The sequence below is a fragment of the Pan troglodytes genome, chromosome 8 (genome assembly GCF_028858775.2).
Source record: "Pan troglodytes isolate AG18354 chromosome 8, NHGRI_mPanTro3-v2.0_pri, whole genome shotgun sequence".
Taxonomy (NCBI): domain Eukaryota; kingdom Metazoa; phylum Chordata; class Mammalia; order Primates; family Hominidae; genus Pan; species Pan troglodytes.
Window position 1 is genome coordinate 126,430,389 of NC_072406.2, and position 23,686 is coordinate 126,454,074.

Genomic DNA, 23,686 nt, shown 5'->3' on the forward strand with positions numbered 1-23,686 from the left:
GGGGACGGGGCTACAGGAGGAGATGCAGATGCAGGAGGGGATGCAGATGCAGGAGGGGATGCAGGTGCAGGAGGAAGTGGGGCTGCAGGAGGGGATGGGGCTGCAGGAGGGAGCGGGGCTGCAGGAGGGGACGGGGCTACAGGAGGAGATGCAGATGCAGGAGGGGATGCAGATGCAGGAGGGGATGCAGGTGCAGGAGGAAGTGGGGCTGCAGGAGGGGATGGGGCTGCAGGAGGGGACGGGGCTACAGGAGGAGATGCAGATGCAGGAGAGGGTGCACGTACAGGACTGGTCGGGGCTGCAGGAGGGGACGCAGATGCAGGAGGCGTCGGGGCTGCAGGAGGGGACGCGGGTGCAGGAGGGGACGCGGGGGCAGGAGGGGACGCGGGGGCAGGAGGGGACGCGGGGGCAGGAGGGCATGGGTGTCTAGGTGTGTCCTGGGCTGGCACTGCCTCTAGGCTTCCTTAGAGTCCCCCAGATTCTCAGCTTCAGAACCCATCAGACACCTTCCCTGTCCTAAGGGATTGGAAGCTGCCCTGAGCTTTGGCTGGCTGAACCAGGCAATAGCGTGAAAATGCACAGCTACCTTCCTGCCTGGCCCAGTGCCAGACTCACAGTGGGGATCATGCATATCGCCAAGCCACATTAACACAAAGTGGAAGAATTAGAGACCAGGACTGAGATGCCACACACACCCGTCACAATCCTCTGGACCACAGAGAACTTTGGATCATGAGAGGTGGGATCTCAGATCATTAAGCACCCCCAGTCCTGGGAAGGAGAGCAGCTGTATTCTCTCTCAGCCCTCCCCTAGCCGCAGGAAGCATGCTTCACTGCTGAGTAGACATCCAGCAATCACCCAGCCACATCTCTTAAACAGTGACTCACAGGGACTGAGCTCCCAGGCCAAACATCATGCCCCCTGAGGCCACTGCCTGGCACCCTGGCTGGAGAAGCAGGAGAATGCAAAGACACACCTCCTAGCCCACCCCCACCACCCTGCCAGCCTCAAAACACAAGAAAACTCAACTGGGACTCAGGAAGGGAACCCAGAGATGGGACAATAATGGCCTTCAGGCCCCTGGAAGGATGACCCCCAATGTGGGACCAGCTTGGGGATCAAGATACCAGCCCCACCCCAAGATATTTCCCAAGAAAGGCTTGTCGCTCCTCCTAACCTCAGTTTCCCTGAGTATTAGCGAAGGCTGTAGAGATGACCTCTAAGAGCCTACCTGCACCCATACCCTCTGCACCAGTACAGGGTTCTCATTGTCCCCTTCATGGTCTCGGTTGTTCCCATTTCAGAGTCATTGCTCCTGTCCACAAGCACCATTCCAGCCCATTCCACTCCTACATGCCCCTCAAGGCTCAGGTCCACAAAGCTATCTCTGACCACAGGGCAAGAAAAGTTCTCTCTGTCCCTGAGTCCTGATAGCTACGAAGATGGCACAGTGCGTGCTTATGGGTATAAAATCATCACCTCCCTCAGGCAGGCTGTGAGCTCTCAGTACTGTGCCTGCCATCCTTCTGCTTGGTCCCCTTTTAGCACGGTCCCTGCTATACCCTGTAAATATAGATCAAATGAACATCATTTTTAAAAGAATACTAGGAGGACACCAATCAGTTACCCTTCACTTCCACAAAGGCCCCAACATTGCAGCAAGAGAGAGTTGGATCAGGCATAAAGAACTGCCTGCAGTAACAACAGATGGGAACCTGAGGGCTGCAGGCTCTCCATCCCTAGAGATGTTTATGGAAGACCTAAAACCCCCTGCCTTCACTGTCTGAGCTCGCCTTCCTGCAGGTTCCAGCCCAGGGAATGAGCCTGTGGTCCCGGAGGTAGCTACAATTCTTACTGGATGTCTCGAGGGACCTCTCCACAGGCTCCAGTGAGGTGGATTTCTTCCTGCCCAGATTCATTAGGTTGCTCAGTTTGAGGCCAGCAGAACATTTCTTCTTGACTGTCAAGATGAGACAGAAAGCAATTCGTATTGCACGTGGTCCACCCACGTGCCCATGAGAGATGGAAAAAATAGCAAACCCATTTCCACTCCATCCACCCATCCCTCCCCGCTACATATGCGCACACATATGCACGCATACACACACACACATCTCCCCAAACCAGGACCTGCAGGCCACAGTCAGGTGTCTTTAAAGTCACACACTCAAGAGGGGTACACAGACTTCTTATAGAATATGCAACCACTTGAGAATCTTTACACACTGTACTGGCTCAAAGAGATTTGAAATAGGGTTAGCAAACAAGAAGAGATGGAAGAACATTCTATCCCCAGCATTTCATGAAGCTTAACTTCAATTTGGCCGAGTCTCCCTTTTTCCTGGATCTAACAGCAGTATTTCCGAGTGGTTTATTAATAGGGGGCCATGTTAGAATCAGCTGCTAAAACCCATCAGGGTTGAGCCTGACAGCCCAGCCTCACAGCCTGGGACACCATTCCCCTCCCGACCACATGATGTTACCGTCTTTGGTTTCTGGGACCTCAGAGTGGCCATCCACGGAGCTCCCATACTCTGAAGCTGACAGGTACTTCTCAGCTATATCTGGCTATGGACAAAAGAGACATGAATGGGGATCACTGGCTGGGAACAGTTACCTTGGAGACCACAATTGAAGGGAAAATAATAGATGGCTCTTGGTTGTATGCCAGAGGTCAGCTGAGCAAACCCCTGCCGGCCACCTAAACGGCAGAATCCAGGTCACTGGTAGGACATTGGCCCAGCTTCCAAATGGCTGCTCAACCTGATGTGACGGTGACCCTGTAGCCAGTGGGCAGGGCAAGCAGGCTGCTCAGGGGTGGCATTAGAGTCTGCGTCCCCTATGATGTTAACTGTCAAGCTAGAAACCACTCATACTGAGAGTGTGAAGAAGTCTTTTGAGAGCTGACTGTTCTAGCAATGTGAGCTGGTTCGTCTGCACAGGAGCAGACCATGTGATCTGAGTCCTGGCCGGAGCATTCTGCTGCCAGGCTGGTGCCCAAGTTAAATCAGCCTCTCTGAGCCTCACTCTGCATGTGTCACATAGAGATGACATCCCAGTCTGCTCACAGGGGTGTTGGGGACTCAAGATGATCCCTAGAAAAGTGTAGCTGCTGCTACTGTTAGAACATGAAACCCTCAGAATATTCCAGTCAAGCTGCGTTTAGAGAGTCACCGACTCCAAACCTCTGGAAAACAAGCTGACAGTCTCCCAAGCAACAGGACCGGCCTTAGGCAGGGTCCAGGGCCAGCAGTCCCTGGCCAGGGAAGCACTGCATGCCGAGTCTTTGAAGAAAACCCACATTCGTTCCAACTTTTGTTTTCTTGTCAGTGGCCAAGGAATAAATGAGATAATGAAAAATGGCCCCTCCTGAGTCACTCTGGAATCTAGAAGGACTGTGGGCTATTTCTCCATGTGGGATGACCTGTGCCTTCTGGAGAGTAAGTGGCCTCCTTTCTGCTTGAGCCCTCCGTGTGCCTCTTGTTTCCCTCCCTGCTGGGGTGGGGACCCCAAGAGGAGCCATAGTGATGTTCTGGCTGTTCTGTGTGTGCCCACGCTTCAGGACACCTACCTGTAGGTACTCAGGGACAGGAAATGTGACCCCACAGGTGACCATCCTCCTTTTGGCCAGAACCTAATTCAACTTTTTCAGCCTTGACCTTTAAGCCTACAGCTCCCCGAAAGCACCATGCAAATGAGGACTACAGCCCTTTGGTTGCAATCAGCCTTGAGATAGTGCCCCAAGCCCAGAGGCGCTACTGAGGAATAAGGGGGAAGGAAGTGCCTCATAAAATCAATCTCCCTACTTAAGAATGCAGGCCAAAGTGACTGTTGTTCCAATAAAGCTTCCCCCTGTCCCCCCACTCGCCCACCCCCAGCACCTACAAGCAAGAAAATATTTTAGGTCTGTATCCGTTTCCTCCATTTTCCTGCCAAGCTAGAGTTACTCCTCTTTTCCAAGCAGTGTATGTTTCTTTTTCTCTTTTTTCTTTTTTTGAGATGGAGTCTCCCTCTGTCACCCAGGCTGGAGTGCACTGGCGCTATCTCAGCGCACTGCAACCTCCGCCTCCTGGGTTCAAGTGATTCTCCTGCCTCAGGCTCCCGAGTAGCTGGGATTACAGGCGCCCACCACCACGCCTGGCTAATTTTTGTATTTTTAGTAGAGACAGGGTTTCACCATGTTGGCCAGGCTGGTCTCAAATCCCTGACCTCAGGTGATCCACCTACCTCAGCCTCCCAAAGTGCTACGATTACAGGCGTGAGCCCACCCTGCCCGGCCTCAAGCTTTGTATGTTTCTTATTAATTGGACTGAAATATAAAAACGAAGCTCCCAATTTTACACTTTTAATTTTTACAGAGAAAACATGGAAGGGGACTCTCCCTCCAGGCAGGGCAGAGGCTTACTTTCTGGCAGTTAAAGCGCTGGGCATCCGGGGTGTACTGGTTTCCTTCAGATGCTCCTTCGGAAGGCAGGCCGCTCACTTCCTGGATGACCTGAGGCGAGAGGGAAGCCATCAGCAGAGGCTGAGGTCCTCTGGCCAGCACTCACAGCCAGGCTGAAGCCAGGGCCCCTGCAGGTCAGGGGAGAGTGGGTGGAGGTGAGAGAGAAGATGAATTTCCAAGGAAGAGGACCCACCTGACCCCAGCCCCAAGGCCTGCATGTGGCCTCACACCCAGCTGGGCAGGCTGCAGTGGGGAGGGCTCGTTTAGCTCCTTTCTGCAGGTCCCACACGTTCATGGGCATGCGAGGGGGGCCTTGGCAGCAAAGGCCAAAGATGACCAGAGCCACCAGCCCAGGGCTCCGCGAGCCCCTTTCCTGCCACCATTCCAGGCAGGGCTACTGTTCTGTTGCAGGCGTGATGAACAACTGCCTTGCTAGACAGTCCTCTGGCTTTTCAGAGGTCATGCAACTCTCTGTGGAGTCTCCACGCTGCCTGAGGAGCAGGCCTGCAAACTGTCTTGTTCCAACCACCCTCTGGCTCTCCCGACTCGCCTGCCGCCACCCACCCACCCGCCCTCCTCTGGGAAGGGGCCTCTTCACTGGCTTCATTGACCAGTGGAGGAAGAGGGGCTCTCTGTAAAGGCTGGACACAGAGAGGCTGTGCCTTCTGAAAGCGTTCTTGTCTTTGAAACCCCAAGCAGAGGCTATGGGGCAGGGGGTCTCAGGAAGAGGGCGCGAGACTCTGGGAAGGGAGGCTGGGTCCGGAAAAGGATAGGTGGGTTTGGGCAGTCAGAGGAACAGAGCCTGGGCTGGGGGCAGATGCAGAAAGTCAGTAGTGGTTCTGACTATGCAAAGCATTGCCTCAGTCTGAGCCAGGGGCACTCCCTTCTTGCCAGGGGAACTCCCAGGGCGACCAGAAACACACTACCCACCTGGAAGCCCTTTGGAAACGCAGAATTAGAGTGATTTCATAGATCCCCCTCTTTCAGTCTATGCCTAGAGCAGTTTGTGGAAACAGGTTTCAAATCAGAAGAGCCCAAGAACTCCAATTCGGGACTGTGGTCCACACTGAATATGCAACCCAGTGTCATAGGAAGAGCACAGGCACTAGGGTTGGCACCTGTGTGACACTGAGCCTGAGCCTCAGCCACTGCATCTGTAAGCTGGGTCAATACCTTTGCCACGAGCCAGCTGTGAGCGCTTGTATGTCAAGCACCCAGCACAGGGCAGGCACATGGATTACCATCCCTATTAGCTTGGGCCAAATACACGGATGCCCCTGCCCAGGGAAAGTGCCACTAAGCCAGGAGTTCAGGAGTGGGGTGGGGGCAGGGTCACGCTTCCTGGGAAAAGCCCTGCCTTGTGCCTTCCTTTACTGGGACCGTCGTCCCATAGTCAGCATCTCCCGTTTACTGTCATATACCTGTCTCACCCTGGGCATGGATGCGAATATGCAGAATTGGGACACAGAGGTCCAAGGAAGGTAGATGGGCTTCATAAAGCCAACGCAGGTAGGTGGAGAGCCCATCAGACAGGTGGACCAGCCCCCACTGCCAAAGCGCAAGAGTGGGCGGCTTCTGAGAGCAGGCATTTCCAGCCAAGTCCACCTCTGCACTTGTCTGAGCTGGGGGGAAGGGTCTCTCTGTGGAGGCTGGACACAGAAAGTCTGTGCCTTCTGAAAGCGTTCTTGTCTTTGAAACCACCAGCAGAGGCTATGGGGCCAGGGGCCTCAGGAAGAGGGCGTGAGAGTTTGGGGAGGGAGGCTAGGGGCCAGGGAGAAGATCGGTGGATTTGAGCAGTCAGAGGAACAGAGCCGGGAACTGGGGGCAAAAGCAGAGTGAGTGTGTGAGTGTGTGTGTGTGTGTGTGTACATATACATGCGCAATGCATGCATGAGCAAAAATGTGTTTGCAAATGTGCATACATGTGCATTTGTCCGTGTGTGTATAAATGTATACATGAATGTGCATGTGTGCATATATGTGTGCAAATGAGTATGTGTGTGTAGTGGGTGAGGCAGGAGACTGGGGTAAGAAACCAACAGCCCAGAGCTCTGGGTCCTAATCAGCTCTGCAGCCCAGGACAAGCCCCCGATTCCCTCTGGGCCTCAGTGGTCTTATCTGTACTATCCAAGTTTCACGGAGCACTCAGTATATACCAAGCACAGTGCTAAGCACTTTGTGCACATTAAAGGATCCAGCCCCAAATCACTCAGCTAAACAGGGGTGAAGCCAGGATTTGAACTCAGAGCCCTGGCTCTTAAATGCCCAGGGCTGGCCTTTCAGAGCTTGTTAGCTCTCTCAGGAACCCCACCCTACATGGAGATCTGTGAAGCCAAACCACAAACCTGTCTATGCAGTGGCCTTTTTCTATATACCACTGTCTTTCACCACTTGAAGATTTTGCAATAAAGATGGGGATACCTGTCAGCACCTTCTAGAAGCTTGGTTAGGACAGGCCTGGCATTTCCAAAACAATTAGTGGGTTTACAAAAACAGCCTGCCTGCTCCAAATCTAGGATACTCAGCCTAGGGGTGGACCAGTGCCTCAGGCGGGTACTGAGGTCATGTTTTACCACGGCGGTCCAGATCTGTTTCTGACAGGCTCGCCAAGGTGGTTATGTTTAGCTGGGTGGCAGGTGGAGTGGGGTGGGGTGCGGGGTGGATAGAACGCTTCCGGGCTGAAGTGGTTGTGATGGGAGAGGGGGCAGCAGGAAGGAGGGGAGGGGCAGCAGGAAGGAGGGGAGGGGGCAGCAGGAAGGAGGGGAAGGGCTGCTCTGGCTCTCACTGGCCTCACCAGGGTCCCTGCTGGGTTTGGAGGTCCCTCTGGAACTGGGGATCCATTCCTGGTGCAAACTTCACACCTGCTGGAAGCATCAAGCCCAGCTTTCACCTGAGGCAGGCAAGCCCCTCCCCAAGTGCCTCATAATCACACCCAGGGACGCGTGGGCAGAGTGGGCCACGTGCATTCGTGGTGGGAGGAGGCACAGCACTGTGTAGACGGGCCTCGGTCTGAGAACCAATGCTGCCACCACTTGGCAGACGACTTTGATCCATCACCTCCAACCTTTGAGCCTTAATCACCACTCCTGTAAAATGGGGACATTAACATTCCCCAGCCATCCCCAGTGTGGTTACGTGGGTTAAAGATGCTAATAGTCCTGGGTCTATGGCAAATACGTGGCAAATGGCGGCGACATGTATTCTTCTTTAATAAGGAGGAGGGGGATGCCTCACTAAAGGCAAAAAGGGAAATGGATTTCAACTGCACCCAAGTGCGGGCTACTGGGGATTCAGAACTAGCAGCAGCATGCTGTAACCCATTTGCAGAAGACAGATCGTTACCACTTAGAACACAGGAAGCCCTGCAAACTTGAAGGATCACAAATCCTCTACCCCGACCGTATCATCCATCCCTTTAGAAAAGCTGGGGGCCACAACTCTAGGAACCCCTCCAAGTGGCTCGGTGTCCCCCTCACCCTGAGCCACTGCTCAGCCTGGTCCTTGCTCTGCAGGCCCAGCACAATCACGTCGGCATTCATCGGCGTGATCTTCAGCTTGTGCTCCTTCTTCCGCACTTGCTTCTCCTTGTGAATGACGCTGCTGCCCAGTAGGTTCACGTCCAGCTGAGGGCTGTGGTCCTTGGAGGATTTGTAGCACTGGAAGGAAAGAGAGAAGATACACCACTTTGCCAGGGGTGCCAGGCGGAGGTGATGTCTGCAAAGGAGGGGCCGCTGGACGTTGCAGGACTCACCAAGAGCCTGACTTGACCCAGCAAGACTAAGAGGCTGGACACCCCGAAGCAGGCCTGGAGCCTTAACCTCAAATATCAGCAACTCCTGTTCTTCGCATCAGATTGTCCCTCTCTCCCTCAAGCCTCCTTCTCACTGGCCTCAGCCAAGGATGCTCCAGGATGCTGCCATCCAAATGGCTCAAACTTGCCCCAGGCCTGGGGGGCCTAAAATACGTCCTCTGTGTTCACCGTTCAGTTCTCCAAAGTGGACAGACTTTCACTGTTTCTCCACCTCTCTGTATTACTTGCTTGGCTTCTGGAGTAAAGGATCCATAAGGCACAAAAACTAAGCCTCTTACCTGCCTAGTTAGGAAGATGATGTATTAACAAAGAAAGGAAGGACTCTTCCCCTACCAGAGAAAATACTTTATCCCTTGGCTTCCCATTTGTAAAATGGGGTTACAGGGTTGCTTAAAAGGATTACTTGAAATAACATTGGCACGGAGCAGGGCCTGTTGTAACCAGGCAAGAAAAGGTGTTTATAATAATTCCGTGGAATTTCAAATCAGGACACGCAACTGGGAATTTTAATTTAAAATAGCAGGAAACAGGACTGTTGTCAGAGTAATATCTGGTTCCTTGCTGGGTCTGGTCTTGTAATCACTAATTCAAAATATTGTTGCTTCTGAGAAGATACATAGCATTCTCATGCTGCACAGATAAAAACAGTAGCCAGGGCTGGGCGCAGTGGCTCACGCCTGTAAACCCAGCACTTTGGGAGGCTGAGGCAGGCAGATCACAAAGTCCGGAGTTCGAGACCAGCCTGACCAACATGGTGAAACCCCGTCTCTACTAAAAATACATAAATTAGCCAGGTGTGGTGGCGGGCGCCTGTAATCCCAGCTACTCAGGAAGCTGAGGCAGGAGAATCACTTGAACCCAGGAGGTGGAGCTTGCAGTGAGCCAAGATCGCGCCACTGCACTGCAGCCTGGGCGACAGAGCAAGACTCCGTCTCAAAAACAACAACAAACAAACAAAACAAAACAACAACAAAAAACAGTAGCCAGAATTGGGGCTGGGCTGGAGGAGCCTGACTGGACTCCAGCGGACAGGATGTGAAAAAGGACCAGGGGACAGAAAGATGTACCTGTCTCACAAAGAGGAGGATGGGATGGGGATGGGGGAGGCGGTGGTAGTCACAGCCCCCTTTGAGAACTTGATGAAACTACTAGACCTTTCTGGTTCAGAAAAAGTACATTCATCCATACACACAAAATCCTGTATATAATTTCAGATTAGGGAGAAGTTAAAATCTCCTGATATAAATAAGCTCGAAACCTCTGGGGTCAGGGACCATCCTGTCCCTCCTTCCCTGTCCCTGCCCCTTCCCCAAGGAGAGGAGTCGGGGGACAAGACAACGTGAGGCAGACTGACCATAAGCCTGTTGTCCTTGATGACACAGAGCTGCTTGGCCCACTGTCCCAGCCACTTCTTCCGCCACAGGAAGGCGCAGATGCGGGCGTCACGCATCAGCTCGATGCCGGCCTCCGGCGAGGGCCACTGGTAAGGAGCCGACTTGCCCTTGCTGCCGTCCTCTTCATCGTAGGACTCGTAGGAGCTGCTCACAGCCTCTCCGTCCTCTGCAAGGAAGACCAGCTCGGTCAGGGCCCCATGGGGCAGGGGACAGTCCTGAAGCAGCATCGCTGGGGAGGGCAGCAGGCAGGAGTAGCAGCAGCCAGACCACAGCCCCCAACAATCCCTGCCCTCAAACCAGCCCCACAGCCAGCAGCCAGATCCCAGCGCTGGCTTTCCTGCCCCTAAACCCCTCAGCAAGGCTTCTTGGATGCTGCCTCTGGCCACAAAACACAAATAACTGAAAACCAAAGTCTCTCCCTTTTCTTCCTCAAGTCCTGTCACTCCCAACCCCACAGAAACCCTGAGAAGACACTGCCCCACAGACCAACTGTTTGCTCTTGACAAGGCCAGTTCTCCTACTCGGGGCCTCTAATTCCTCAAATGAAAGATGAAAGGCGTGGGGTGGGATGTTGCCAGGTTCTCCCAGGCCTGGTCTCTGGCATTCCAAGGGCTCAGGAGGAAGAGAACGCCATCCGTGCTCCACCTGAGCTGTATGTGAGGCAGGCCTCTGATGGCCGCCGGCCTGGCTGGGCCTGGCTCAGTCCTAGATCTGGGGAAGGGGCTGTGGCTCCTCAGAAATAAAAGTCCAAATAAACCACAGCAGGAAACACTTTCTGGGGAAAGGGGCCACCTTCTTACTCCCAAATACCCTCTCCCAGTCATAGCCCTTCTTCAAACCTCCACTCATACCCTCCACAGACACTGCTTGCCCTCCCTCCCTGCCTAATACCTCCTGGCACAAATGTAGCTCCTTTTACTAGTGTCTAACTTAAACCCTTCCTCTTTTGTTTTGAAAGAATCCTAAAACTCATCAGAGCACAAATCACACACGATTCTACGCATACGCCAACTGCCTCAGTTTCTAGTTTCTGCCCCCGCCACCCTGCAAGAGGTATTCTGTTCCCAAGTCCCACTGCTCTATTCAAGGACAAAACAAAAACCATGTGAAGAAAAATCAGTCAGTTCATCTGTCCATCGATTGATCGATCTCTCTCTCTCTCTATTCATCCATCCATCTATCCCTGAAAAGCAGGGCATGGAGGAAAGGGAACCTCAGGATTTCAGTCCAACCCCTGGCACAGGAATCCTGTCTATCATAACCTTGATGCTCTGCCCAAATTTCCCACAGAGGGCTCACTATCTCCTGATCCCTGGATACTCCCATTCCCGGCAGCCCTGTCAGTTAGGAAATGGACTCAGCATCTATTTCCCTGACTTCCGCATGGCAGTCCTTGTTCTGTCCCCTTGAGTCAGGCTGAATGACACTCTGCCTTCATTCCCATGACACCCTTCAGAAGAGGACCAGCCCATAGACCCGTAAGTCTTGGCAGAAGAATCCAGAAGCCCTTTCTCCTATCTGTATAGCTAGATAAAATGTTGTCGATTTTACTAAGAAGCACATTTGATTTTACTAAGAAGCATGTTTGATTTTACTAAGAAGCACATTTGAAACAGAATATAGAAAAACGGGATGAGGCCTCTGCAATAGTTATTCTAGCAACAGTGCCAGTGAAAATGTGTTTTAATATTTCTAAAAACAACATTTTAAATATTTTAGTATCAATTTTCTTTAAAAGCCATGTGACATTACTTCTCTTAATGGCTTAATATAAATAGGTACAATGGCTTATACCTATTAAATAAGACTGAAAATAGCAGCATTACCCAGGATGGAACCCTGAACTCTTACACTATAGGTGACAACGTAAATTAACACAGGCTTCTCAGAAAGCAGTCTGGCAGCCTGTTTCAAGAGCCATAAAAAACACCCATACTCTTTGATCCAATAATCCCAGTCCTGGTATTTTATCCTAGGAAACCAGTTTTTTAAAAAGAGAAGGGACCAGGCGTGGTGGCTCACACCTGTAATTCTGGCATTCTGGGAGGCCAAGGCAGGTGGATCACTTGAGCTCAGGAGTTCAAGACCAGCCTGGGCAGCATGGCAGAACCCCATCTCTAAAAAAAATACAAAAATTAGCTGGGCATGGTGGTATGCACCTGTAGTCCCAGCTATTTGGGAGGCTGAGGTGGGAGGATGGCTTGAGCCCAGGAGGCGAAGGTTACAATGAACTGAGATCGTGCCACTGGCACTCCAGCCTGGGCAACAGAGTGAGACAGTCTCAAAAAAAAGGGCGGGGGTGGGAAAGAATGTTACATGCATTAGGATATTCATTCAAATGCTGTTTAGCAGTCAGCAGAAGGGGACTGGGTAAGTAAAGCATGATTTTACCCACTTAGTCATGTCCATGCAACTGTAATCATTTAAAACTCTGAAAACTAGTGTGCAGCTGGATAAACTCCCTAAGGTATGATAAGGGAGAAAGCACAATTAGAACTATACATGCAAACAGATCAGCACTGCAAGCAACATAGAAAAAGCTCAAAATAGTTGATTTGATGGGTGGTAGGATCAGGGTGATTTAAAAATGTCTTTCCTTATTGCCAGTATTGCATTATCTGTATAATAAGCGACATTTAAAAATGATATACTGTCATTGGGATTCTTCCTTCAGTAACAAAAATTAATGGAGGAGGCTACAGAGTTTACTGTGAAGAATTTGGGTAAGTCTCCACTGTTCTGTGCTTCTGGGGTTGCCCCACATGTTTCATGAAGAATTCTAACATCTGCCCATCCTCCTCCATGGGGGTATTAGGAAACTAAGAACGGCAAATCATCAACAGGACTAGGTATGAAAGAAAAAACATTGAGAAAAAAAAGAGGCTGGGCATGGTGGCTCACACCTGTAATCCCAGCAATTTGGGAGGCCAAGGCGGGTGAATCACTTGAGGTCAGGAGTTTGAGACCAGCCTGGCCAACATGGTGAAACCCTGTCTTTTCTAAAAATACAAAAAAAAATTAGCCGGGCATGGTGATGGACACCTATAATCCCAGCTACTCAGGAGGCTGAGGCAGGAGAATCGTTTGAACCAGGAAGTGGAGATTGCGGTGAGCTGAGATCGCGCCACTGCACTCCAGCCTGGCGGCAGGGTGAGACTCTGTCTAAAAAAAAAAAAAAAAAGAAAAAAGAAAAAAAAAAAAGAACAATAAATCATACTCCTGGAGTATCTTGGAGGAAATTTAGAGCAAATATATTAATAATTGTTTTTACCCCTAAAAGGGATCACAGCACACCATAAACATTGCATATTCTTGGCCAGGCATGGTGGCTCATGCCTGTAATTCCAGTACTTTGGAAGGCTGAGGAGGGCAGATCACTTGAGGCCAGGAGTTTCAAACCAGTCTGGCCAATATAACAAAACCCCGTTTCTACAAAAGATACAAAAATTAGCCGGTCATGGTGATGCGGGCCTGTAATCCCAGCTACTTGGGAGGTGGAGACAGGAGAATCACTTGAGCCTGGGAGGTGAAGGTTGCAGTGAGCCAAGATCATGCCGCTGCACTTCAGCCTGGGTGACAGAGCCAGACTCTGTCCCAAAAACAAAACAAAACAAAAACAGTATGATATTCTTAAAACAGATACTTGGCTTCTAGGAGGGGCAGGGTGAACAGGAATGAGAGGCAGGATGCTGAGATAATTCCATCCCCATCTGCCATCCCTAGGTAGACTCTACCTCACTGTGTCCCGTGGAACTGAGGGCAGAACAGCCATGCACACTGTGGGTCTTTTAGCCATGTGTTTTGATACCACACGGGTGGGGGGTGGGGGCTGTGGAAAGCCAAGTAGTTTGCTCCTCTGGAAGATCGCACGCAGCATGCACGTGCAAGACTCATGCACGAGGACAGGAAGAAGACAGTGGCCACCCTCGAGGCACGCACACATCTTTGAGAGACAGGCAGCAGGCAAGAATCACTGGCATTCCAGCTCGGGGAGTAAGCAGTACCCAAGGTGATCGTGGCATAAATGACTCCTTCGGGCACCTGCACCCATCTGGGGACTCCAGTGGGGAGAAATCCGCCAGAGTGACCTGCATAACATCCAGGAGCACAGACAGAGGGAAGAGAAGAGAGACAGAATGAAGAGAGGAGCACGCCCAAGTGCAGAGACACAAAGAGAGAGACCCAGATGTGGCAACTCGGCTGCCAGTCCACCAGAGGTTAGTGCTTGCCCATCAGAGGTGTAGGCTGTTGGGTGAGGCCACTGCTAAGCCAAGGACATCATTTCCTAGATCCAGACCCCTTCACATCCAGAGATGACCATGTGACTACTTGTCACCAAGGGACTGTGGGCAGAAGTGATGTGCGTGACTTCCGGCTGGTGCTGTTAAGAAGCAGATAGGGGTTCTCTGCTCTCTCTTTGCAGAGGATTTTGCGGCCCTCGAGGGTGGCCGAGACAAACATGGAAGGAGCCTGGGCACCTAATCTACATGAGGATGAGTAATGCCCCACACTGAAATACCCGAGTGAGAAACAGGTTTGCATTGTGTTACTATAAACAGGAGCTGCTGGGTTATTTGTTACAGCCGCTAGCAGTACCCCAGGGTGAGACACCATCAGTGAAGAACCTGGTATCTCTGGCAAGCAGGGCAGACCCCGATATCCCTAGCACAGGCCAGCAGGGCACTTATTACACATGTGCTCAGAGAGAGGGACATGACCCAGGGGAGCGGTGTGGGGATAGGGCTGATAGAGCAGGTCAAGAATCCAAGCAACTGGCCTTTTGCAAGAAGTCAGCAAATCGCTATGGCCGCCAACTATAGCAAGGGGCTGGGGCCCCACGCCTATTCCTCCAGCCACAACCTGCATGTCACACTGTTTGACCAGGCAGGACCTGAGGTCAGGCCAGCTTGTAAGGCAGGTGAAGGCCTCCCTCTGTGCTGACCATGACTGCTTCTCCCCAAGTCATCCCCAGGCCTCTCCTTGGCAGGACAGGCAGGGCTATGTTCCCTCCCACCTCGCAGCTGGATTTCCTCCATCTCGGAGCTTTCCTGACCCACTCCACACAGTGAGTTCAAGCTGTCCTTGGGATGACCCCTAGTCCCAGCTACGACCAATATGAACTCACAGTTGAGAGACAAAACCAAGAAGCGCTGGCCTTTCTGACCACTTGTTTGTGTCGAGATGGAGTGTCTGACCCACAAACCGGCCCCCTGGTGCGTCTGGCAGGCAGGCCCCTGCTGGCCCGGCCACACCTGAGAGCAGGGAAGTGCTCACTGCGGTGAGTCACTGTTTCCACCTTCAACGCGCATCCAGACAGCAGCACCGCACCCTCGCCTTTGGTCTGAAATCACAGCCTGACTGGTGAGCTGGCACCACCTCGCATGCTCAGTGGGTCAATGCTAAGTGCTGACTGCCCACAAAGCCAGCGTCTTAGAATAGACTCAGCCCAAACAGGCACTCACTTCCCACAGAGTTCCCAGCAGGAGGTGGCAGGTAAGTGTGAAGGAAGGGCAGGGGAATCCCATCCCGCTCCCAGTCACCGGTCCCATCTCATCCCTGGTCCTGTTCTTTTTATTTTTATTTCAATAGTTTTTGGGGTTCAGGTGGATGCATTCTTTAATGATGATTTCCGAGATAGTGCACTGTCATTCGAGTGGTGTACACTGTACCGAATATGTAGTCTTTTATCCCTCACCCCCACTCCCAATCTTCCCCCGCTAGTCCCCAAAGTCCATTATATCACTCATGCCTTTGGGTCTTCATTGCTTAGCTCCCACTTATAAGTGAGAACATAAGATATTTGGTTTTTCATCCTGAGTTACTTCACTTAGAAGAATGGCCTCTAGCTCCAACCAAGTTTCTGCAAAAAACATTATTTTATACCTTTTTCTGGCTGAGTAGTATTCTGCGGTGTGTATGTACCACACTTTCTTTATCCCCTCATTGGTTGATGGCACTTAGGTTGGTTCCATCTCATTCCTGGTCCTGCTCTTTATGGAACCAACAACACGTTCCTCAGCCTAGTTCATTCCCAGCCCCAGGGGCCCTAGCCTTTTATATCTGCTGATTGATTTATGCTTTGAAAGCCCTTTCACTTACAAAGGAAGGAAAGAGAAGGAGGCCAGAAGGGGAGGACCACAGTCCAGCTGCCACAGAGACGAGGGTCACAACCACTTCTTCCTGAATCTCAAAGCCTTCCTGTGTAATCAAATCCCCACACCAAGAGCACTTTTGATCCAACTTCCTCAGGCTGAGAGCCATCAGCCAAGGACAGAGGGTGTTAGCATGAGCCCTGCCTGCAGAGCCGCTCACACAGTGTCCAGGGCGATCTTTTCAATACCTAAGTGATATAGTTTGGCTGTGTCTCCACCCAAATCTCGTCTTGAATTGTAGCTCCCATAATTCTCATGTGTCATGGGAGGGACCTGGTGGGAGGTAATTGAATCATGGGGGTGAGTCTTTCCCATGCTGTTCTCGTGATAGTGAATAAGTCTCACGAGATCTGATGGTTTTATAAAGGGGAGTTTCCCTGTACACGCTCTCTCTTGCTACTGCCATGTAAGACGTCTTTGCTCTTCATCTTCCACCATGATTGTGAGGCCTCTCCAACCATGTGGAACTGTGAGTCCATTAAACCTCTTTCCTTTATCAGTTACCTAGTCTCGGGCGTGTCTTTATTAGCAGCATGAGCACAGAGTAATACACTAAGTTAGGTCAGTCCCTAAGTAACCCTCTGGAGGTTTGCAGTCTTTCCTCATTCAGAAAAAGGCCAAAGTCATTCCTGTGGCTGGCAGCCCCATCTGCGTCCCCACCTCCTTTCATTCTCCCCTGCTCCTGCCATGCTGGCCTCCTTGTTGTTCCTCAGACACACCCAGAGCTCTCCTGCCTCGACGCTTTTGCAGATACCATGTTCTCTGTCTGGAAAGTTCTTCCTGAATGTATCTGCCTGACTCACTCTCCACTTCATTCAGGAATCTGTTTAAGTCATGCTATCAGAGAAGCCTTCCCTATCTAAAGTAACTCCCCTGTCCTGCAGAAGCCCAGCTCCTGTTCTGTTTTCCATCCTCTCACTTATCACCACCGACACATGCTGTTTATTTGTTGTCTGTTTTCTCTCACAGAATGTCAGTGCTGGGATGACTGGGCTCCTGTCCCTGACACAGCGGGAACACCATAACTATGAGTCCAGTGAAAGAACGTGGAAACTGAGCTCAGACTCAGCCTGACCGCCACTTCCATTGCTGACCAGGGCCTTGGGCCTGTTGGCCAACACTCCTCTCTTCTGTCACCTTTGTGCTGAAATCTCACAACTTGCAGGCAGGAACCACAGAAAACATCAGATGCAGTCAATCTATTTGTTGTGTACCATCCCTCATTCCTCCTTGCAGGACAGCTAGGTCTGCTGTGGGTCTTGGCTCCCCATTCACACTAAAGGCTGAATGCTCTGTGGCCAGTTCTCAATTTGGACCATGCTTTCCTGTCACAGCAGCCCAGACTACCCTCTGTCACCCAGCCCAGGATGAGCGTATCTGTTACCCCCAGGTAAGTCTGCACCAACATCTGTGCAGGAAGCAGTAAGTCACCCTCCCAAGCCCCAGCCGCTGGGATGTACCATTGAGGGATGTGTCATATGGCTCAGCCTCTTCATAGTAGCCCTCTGGAGACTCCGTCTTTGGGATGGCAAGCTGTTTCCGTTCTGGAATCTGTGGTATGAACAAATAAGACAAACGTTTGCAGATATGGTACACTGGGAGCAACTTGGAAATAACTCTTCGGGTGGAAGTCTAGAAGACAAAAATGCCCAGCTGGACTTTAAACTTTAAGCAAGTTGGGAGGGAGAACATGCAGTATCATGAATCCCATCAGTCACAGTCCATAGTGTTTGGTCTGTAGCCACGGAAGGGCTGTGGGCACGTTGTTTAACCTTGCCAAGACTCAGCTTTCTCCCCTGCAAAATGAGGCTCAAGCCCCCTACCAGACACACAAAATATCATTATATACATGATATATCATGCACTTAGCAGTCCAGAGAGTGCCAGGCTGTTGGGATAGCTATTGTGGCTTTTAAATAGAATATATTTTCTAAAAAGACAAGTGCTAATCAATAGCACAGGGAGAAAGAGGACCAGGTTTCTAAATCCTACACTTTTACCATAATATAGTTCAATCACTCATTCAGCAAATATTGGATGACTTCCATGTACTAGCTGAGAGGGACACATCGAAATTTCAGGAGTCAGTCCTAAGAAAAGCTTGAGTAGCTGGTAGATTTTTAACAGCTCCTGGTCAAGTGCATTGTGATACAGTAGTGCTATAATGGACAAGGTCAAAGTTCTGTGAGAACCACAGGAGGGTGTGAGGAATATTTAGGACAAAGGAAGGATGCCCAGGGTATGTGATCTTTGCGCCGAGCCTCAAAGATGACCCTGAGCTTATGTGGGATGAGGTTGAACGTGTGCAATTTGAGTAGAATAAAAAACACCTGCAACTGTGTCAGAAGCACAGAACGTGAAATCATTCTGTTCCTCCCTTATTCCACCTGCATAGTAGGCACTAGATTATGAAGCTATGCTTCAATAAGCTACCTTTATAAACAACCATGGGGGAGAAAAAGAGGTAATTTGTTGCATTACTATTATGAGAGACAGGTCATGAATGTGTAAGCACCCTTGAACATGGGTCTCCAGTGTCTTTTGTTTTGTTTTTCTGACGGAGTCTCACTCTGTCACTCAGGCTGGAGTGCAGTGGTGCAATCTCGGCTCACTGCAACCTCTTCCTCCCAGGTTCAAGCAATTCTCTTGCTTCAGTTTCCTGAGTAGTTGGGATTACAGGGGTACACCACCACCCCCGGCTAATTTTTGTATTTTTAGCAGAGATGGGGTTTCATCATGTTGGCCAGGCTGGTCTCAAACTCCTGACCTCAACTGACTGCCCGCCTTGGCCTCCCAAATTGTTGGGATTACAGGCGCAAGCCACCATGCCCGTGGTGTCTTTCTGAATCATGAAACTCCATGGGAATATGCATAATGAGTTTACAACAGAAGTGGCAGAGCTTGAAATGTATTCCCTCCCACTCTTGATTTTGAGAAGTCCTTGTGCTGGGCCCTCCGCGTGAGAGGGAAGGCCTGGGCCTTCAAGGAGGCTCCACGTGAAAGCACAGGCAGGCTGTGAGGTGGGGGAGGTTGTAGGGGGAGATGATGGAAGCAGCAGCCAATGGAAGGACCCTGCAGTGCCCTGAGCTCAGGTGGACCCCTGTGCTTTGGGGGAGAGGGTAATGCTAGGAATCCAGAAACTCCTGCCATGAAAAATGGATTTGGGGGACCCAGGATGGAGGTAGCTCCCCTACTCCTGGCCCAGGAGACAGTGGGAGGACAGGCAGCCTGTGCTTAGCCCCTGTGGGACAGTCCTCAGCCTGGGCTGCAAGAGTATCCCTTCCAGCTTCCCCAGGGTGAGGATACCAGGGTCCCCAGAGCCCAGTCCTGTGTGGTTTGGACTCTACAGTCTGTTTATATAGACCCTGGAGTTCATGTAACTTGATTTCAATCCGGGCTTCAGGACCTCATAGATTTAACCTTGGGTATGTGACAGCCTCTCTGAGCCTTGCTTTCCTTCTTTATAAAATAATAATACTAGGGTTGTTTTGAAAATTCAATGAGACAAAAAGTGATAGTGTTTCCACAGGGCCTGGCCCATATTAAATACAAGGAGGCCATTGTTATCACTGTCTGGGGCCCCTCCACAGTCCCAGGGTCTGCAGGTTGCGCAGTGAGGGCAGTTAATGTGACAGGCAGTTAATGTGTTGTCCTGCAAGCTGAGACGAAGAGGATCGACCCTGTCAGGGCATGGCAGAGGGTTGGCTGAGGCCAGGCCACAGCCTGGGTCCAGCACCAGATCTGGTCCTGTACCAACAGAGCTGATATGAGGCACAGGGCAGGCTCAGAACAGCCTTCAGCCCTCCTCTGGCATGTGGCACCCCCTACAAAGAAAGGAATCAAAGAATTTGGTCATTTCATAAGCAAACCCGACACTGTACTGGGCTGACAGACGCACTGCTGAAGGGAGCCAGGTTGCACACCTCTGCCCAGGCTCCTGCCTGGCAGCCAGGCCCTAGCAGACAATGGGCGTGCCATTGGTAACTTCTAGTGTATGGTCCTCCCTCTTTGCCAGCCCCAGCCTGGTACAAGATCTTTGCTCTCTCAGCCTTTCCTGGTCCCCCTGGCCAGCCAGCAGCATGAGAAAAGGCTGAGACAGTGACAGACTTGCCTGTGGTCCACTAACAACAGGCTCCCTAGGGTCCACAGAGAAAGGGTCCTCTCGCCTCTGTGGCAGTAAGGTCTCCCCAGTGGGTCCCAGGGCTCATCAGCCTGATCTGGCTGGGCCTCCAGCTCCAGCCTCCAAGAAACTCCGTTCCCGTCAGGTGGGTCCCATCTGGAGAAAAGCTCTGGGCACCCAAGATCTGGCCCCCCAAGGTCAGGATTCTCTAGAGTCGAACAGGACAAAGGGAGGAGTGAACCCTTCTGCAGGAGCTCCCCATGGGTCATCATCACCACAGGGTCTGTCCCTGGGGGCCTCCTGTCCTGTCTAGGGTGGAGCCAGGCAGTGTTTTGTGAGTGTCTCCTAAACTTCTGTGGAGAAGAAAAATAGCTCAGAGGAGTTTGAGCTACACGAGGTGTGCAAAATGTATCAAGCCCAGAGAGACAGGAGTATGGGGCTTCAGGCACCGTTTTCTCCCCTCCCCATTCCTGGGGGCAACTGTTTAAAGGCATTTTACTCCTCACTAGCTGCCTCATCCATTATCTTCAGGTTCCTGGAATTTGTGATACAAAGAACAATGTTTAGCTGATCGATAGCTTACAGTATTTTAATATAAAATATTGGTAAACAACTTAAAAACTGCCTCTTCTTTTTCCTTTGAAAACCCACTTGTAACTGCTGCCAATAGGAACATGGATTCAGGGTAACTTGAATCTGTGCTCCTGGGCTGCAGCCCTGAAATTTTGGTCAGAATAAGCTCTCTACTTATATTTATTTTGTCTCTGTTTTTTGCCTGTAGGTTGACACTGCAAAATCTGAAAATGGCTCACTATGCAGAGACAGTGCAGGGCAGGAGTGGAGTCCGATCTCCAGAACCAGGCTTGAATTCTGACACTGGGACATCCTTGCTATGTGACTCCGACCAATTCACTTGACCTCTCTGGACTTGGCATAAGAAGGGGAGAATAGAAATATCTGTCACATGGGGTTGCTGTAAGGATTGAAGTGTGCCTATCACTATTCAATATTCAATACATATTAGTTTTTACTAATCTAAAAAATAAAATGTAAAAATAAGAAAGGGAGAAAAGTTTTGCGTATATGTGTTTGGTGGAGGATAAACTAGTGTACTCTGGGGGTGGGTACAGAGGAGACCATAGGGTGGAGTCCCAGCTCTCAAGAATGCTGGGTTAAATGATGAGTCACATGATTAAACAGACACAGTGACCTATTATCAGAGCTTCAAGGAGACAGATCCTCAGATCCTCATCTCACAGGGTTAAGGAGAAAGGACTATTATTTTGATTATTATCATTATGATGGTGAAGACTGTGAATTTTATATATATATATATATTTTTTTTTTTTTTTAAGGCAGAGTCTCACTGTGTTGCCCAGGCTGGAGTGTAGTGGTGTGATCTCAGTTCACTGCAACTTTCAGCTCCCAGGTTCAAGTGATTCTCCTGCCTCAGCCTCCCGAGTAGCTGCGTACCACCACGCTTGGCTAATTTTTGTATTTTTAATAGAGACGTGGTTTTCGCCATGTTGGCCAGGCTGGTCTCAAACTCCTGACCTCAGGTGATCTGCCTGCCTCAGCCTCTCAAAGTGCTGGGATTACAGGAAGACTGTGAATATTAAATGAAGATCCAGAAGAGATTTAACATCAAAACCTGAAAAACTTTGTTTGGAGGAAGGGACTGCGTGAGCGAGTCAGGCTTGGCAGGATTGACAAGACCAGAGGTCCGGAGGGCGGCAAATCTTCTCAGGAAAGGGCCAAAAAGTAAATATTTTAGGGACTTGTGGCCACTCGGGACCTCTGTCTTATCTCAGCTATTCAACTCTATTGCTTGCTGTAGCTCAGAAGTCCACAGACTAATACAACTAAATAAGGTTGGCTGTGCTCTAATAAAACACTATTTACTAAAGGATGTTACAGATCAGATTTGGCCAGTGAGCTACAGTTTGCCAACACCTGGCTTAGACTACACACAAGAGCTGATGAGGGGTGGCTCAGAGGACCCGAGGCGTCCTCACAGCTCTAACCACCCTGCCCCAGAGTATACTGCAGAAGGCTCCCAGGTGGGGGTGAGTGGACAGGCCAGGCCCAGCCTCCGAGGCTAGCCACGGCAACGTCCTTTTAGGGATTAAGTGGTTTCCCCCACAGAGAAGCTCATGTAAGAGCAGGCCAGCGCATGGCCAGGCCTCAGAGGGACGATGGGGTGGAGATGGCCATGCTAGCCAGACCATCAACCATGGCCAACAAACATCTGTTTCTCCTGCAAGGACCACGGCACCTGGCTGTGCAGACAGCAGCCTGGAGAGGCCACAGCTGCCTGAGTCACTGTCCACACCCACGAGGTTGCTCCAAACCCCTGGCTGCCCCTTCTATTGCTGGACAGACCTGCTCTCTACTGAGTCTGTAGGGGTTGGAGTGAGGACATCTGGGCTCGTGGCCGATAAGCATCCTGAGCCTGTGACCGAGGCATGATCCTGGCCCAGCCATAGGCCCTGAGGACCCCAGGTGGCTGTCCAGATGCTGCTGCAGGTGCTGCTGCAGGCGCTGGTGAGCCCAGGGCCAGGCAGCTGTGCAGGGCCCAGCCCTCAGGTGGACAAGCCTCCCTGAAGTTCTGGGATCAAGGGAGGAAGGGCGAGTTTTCTGTCTGAGGAAGAGAGGCCACAGGGCACTCCAGGCTCAGGGTTCCAGCCTGAGCTGGACAGTGACTCAGGCAGCTGTGGCCTCTCCAGGCTGCTGTCTACACAGCCAGGTGCTGTGGTCCTTGCAAGAGAAACAGATGTTTTTGGCCACAGTTGATGGTCTGGCTAGCATGGCCGTGGGGTTCCAGCGGCCACGGCCTCTCCCTGCTCTGGTTCTCCTCCTCCTTCAGAGTCACAGACATGACTCCACCCTGACGCTGCTCCTCTGGGGGCCTTGGACTAAGAGTGATGGCTGCTTCAGCCTGATTCAACAAGAGAGGAGGACTGAGGGAGTGAGGACATGTGCTCGTGTGTGTGGGCAAGGACAGGGAGAGTGCCCGGTGAACACCACCTACATCCCCACATCACATCTGGAACCCCCTGGGGTAGAGGTGGGTGCCTTGCACAAGACCAGGTGGGACCTAGCCAGGGGACTCGCAGTCCACACCCGTCTCTGGTCCTTCACAGCAGAGAAAGTCCACAAAGTGGGAGGGAGCTGCCTTTTCCTGTCAAGTCAGCTGGCTTTGCTAGAAGTCTCCCTGGGGCCTGGAAGCTGTCCACAGGCAGTTACCACTTGGCTGAAAGGCCTCCTTGGGATCGTGTCATTCCTGGGTGCTGATATTTTCCCCAACTGCCGCACCAGTTCCTTTCAAACAGGGACACAAACCCTAGTCACAGATGACAATCCAGGAAGTCTACTTCAGAGGGGGCCACGCTCCCCTCCCCACACTCAGTGTCTGAGGCACAGGGCACTGGCCGAGGAACAGAAGCCAGCATTGGAATCCCAGGGCCCGCAGGGACTCTCCGTGGCCCAATTAACTTACAGCTGTAGCCAGGTCCCAGACCCTGGGCCCCTCAGTCCATGCTGTGTTTGTAAAACACAATTTCTAGAACACTCACACAGTACATGGTGCTCATGAAACTCTGCCCCTACCCACCAGGTGGGGACCCACCAGCAGCTGCCCCTGGTGGGGCAGAAGATGGCACTTCCACTAGCAAAGCCCAAGATACCTTGGTCAGAATCAGACGCTGGATTTAGGATAGAAAAGTTCCAGCCGTGGCTCAGAACAGCCACCTTTCCACTCCCAC

The 23,686-nt window shown here is 51.3% G+C and overlaps 1 protein-coding gene across 21 annotated transcripts in view; it reads right to left on the reverse strand.

Moving 5' to 3' along the window:
* The window catches only part of AFAP1L2 (actin filament associated protein 1 like 2), a 109,991-nt gene that overhangs the window by 11,554 nt on the left and 74,751 nt on the right, over window positions 1-23,686 (reverse strand). For 8 of the 21 annotated variants that reach the window (XM_024346633.3, XM_009459286.5, XM_024346632.3 and 5 more), the window contains 6 exons: window positions 17,263-17,353; window positions 9,611-9,816; window positions 7,922-8,101; window positions 4,407-4,496; window positions 2,485-2,569; window positions 1,857-1,961 (listed from right to left, as the gene is read on the reverse strand). In XM_024346633.3, the coding sequence (XP_024202401.1) occupies window positions 1,857-1,961; window positions 2,485-2,569; window positions 4,407-4,496; window positions 7,922-8,101; window positions 9,611-9,816; window positions 17,263-17,353 (757 nt within the window). Of the gene's footprint in view, window positions 1-1,480; window positions 1,565-1,856; window positions 1,962-2,484; window positions 2,570-4,406; window positions 4,497-7,921; window positions 8,102-9,610; window positions 9,817-13,654; window positions 13,739-17,262; window positions 17,354-23,686 lie in introns of all 21 variants that reach the window. The other 13 variants (XM_024346630.3, XM_024346629.3, XM_024346628.3 and 10 more) reach the window with 4 other exon arrangements.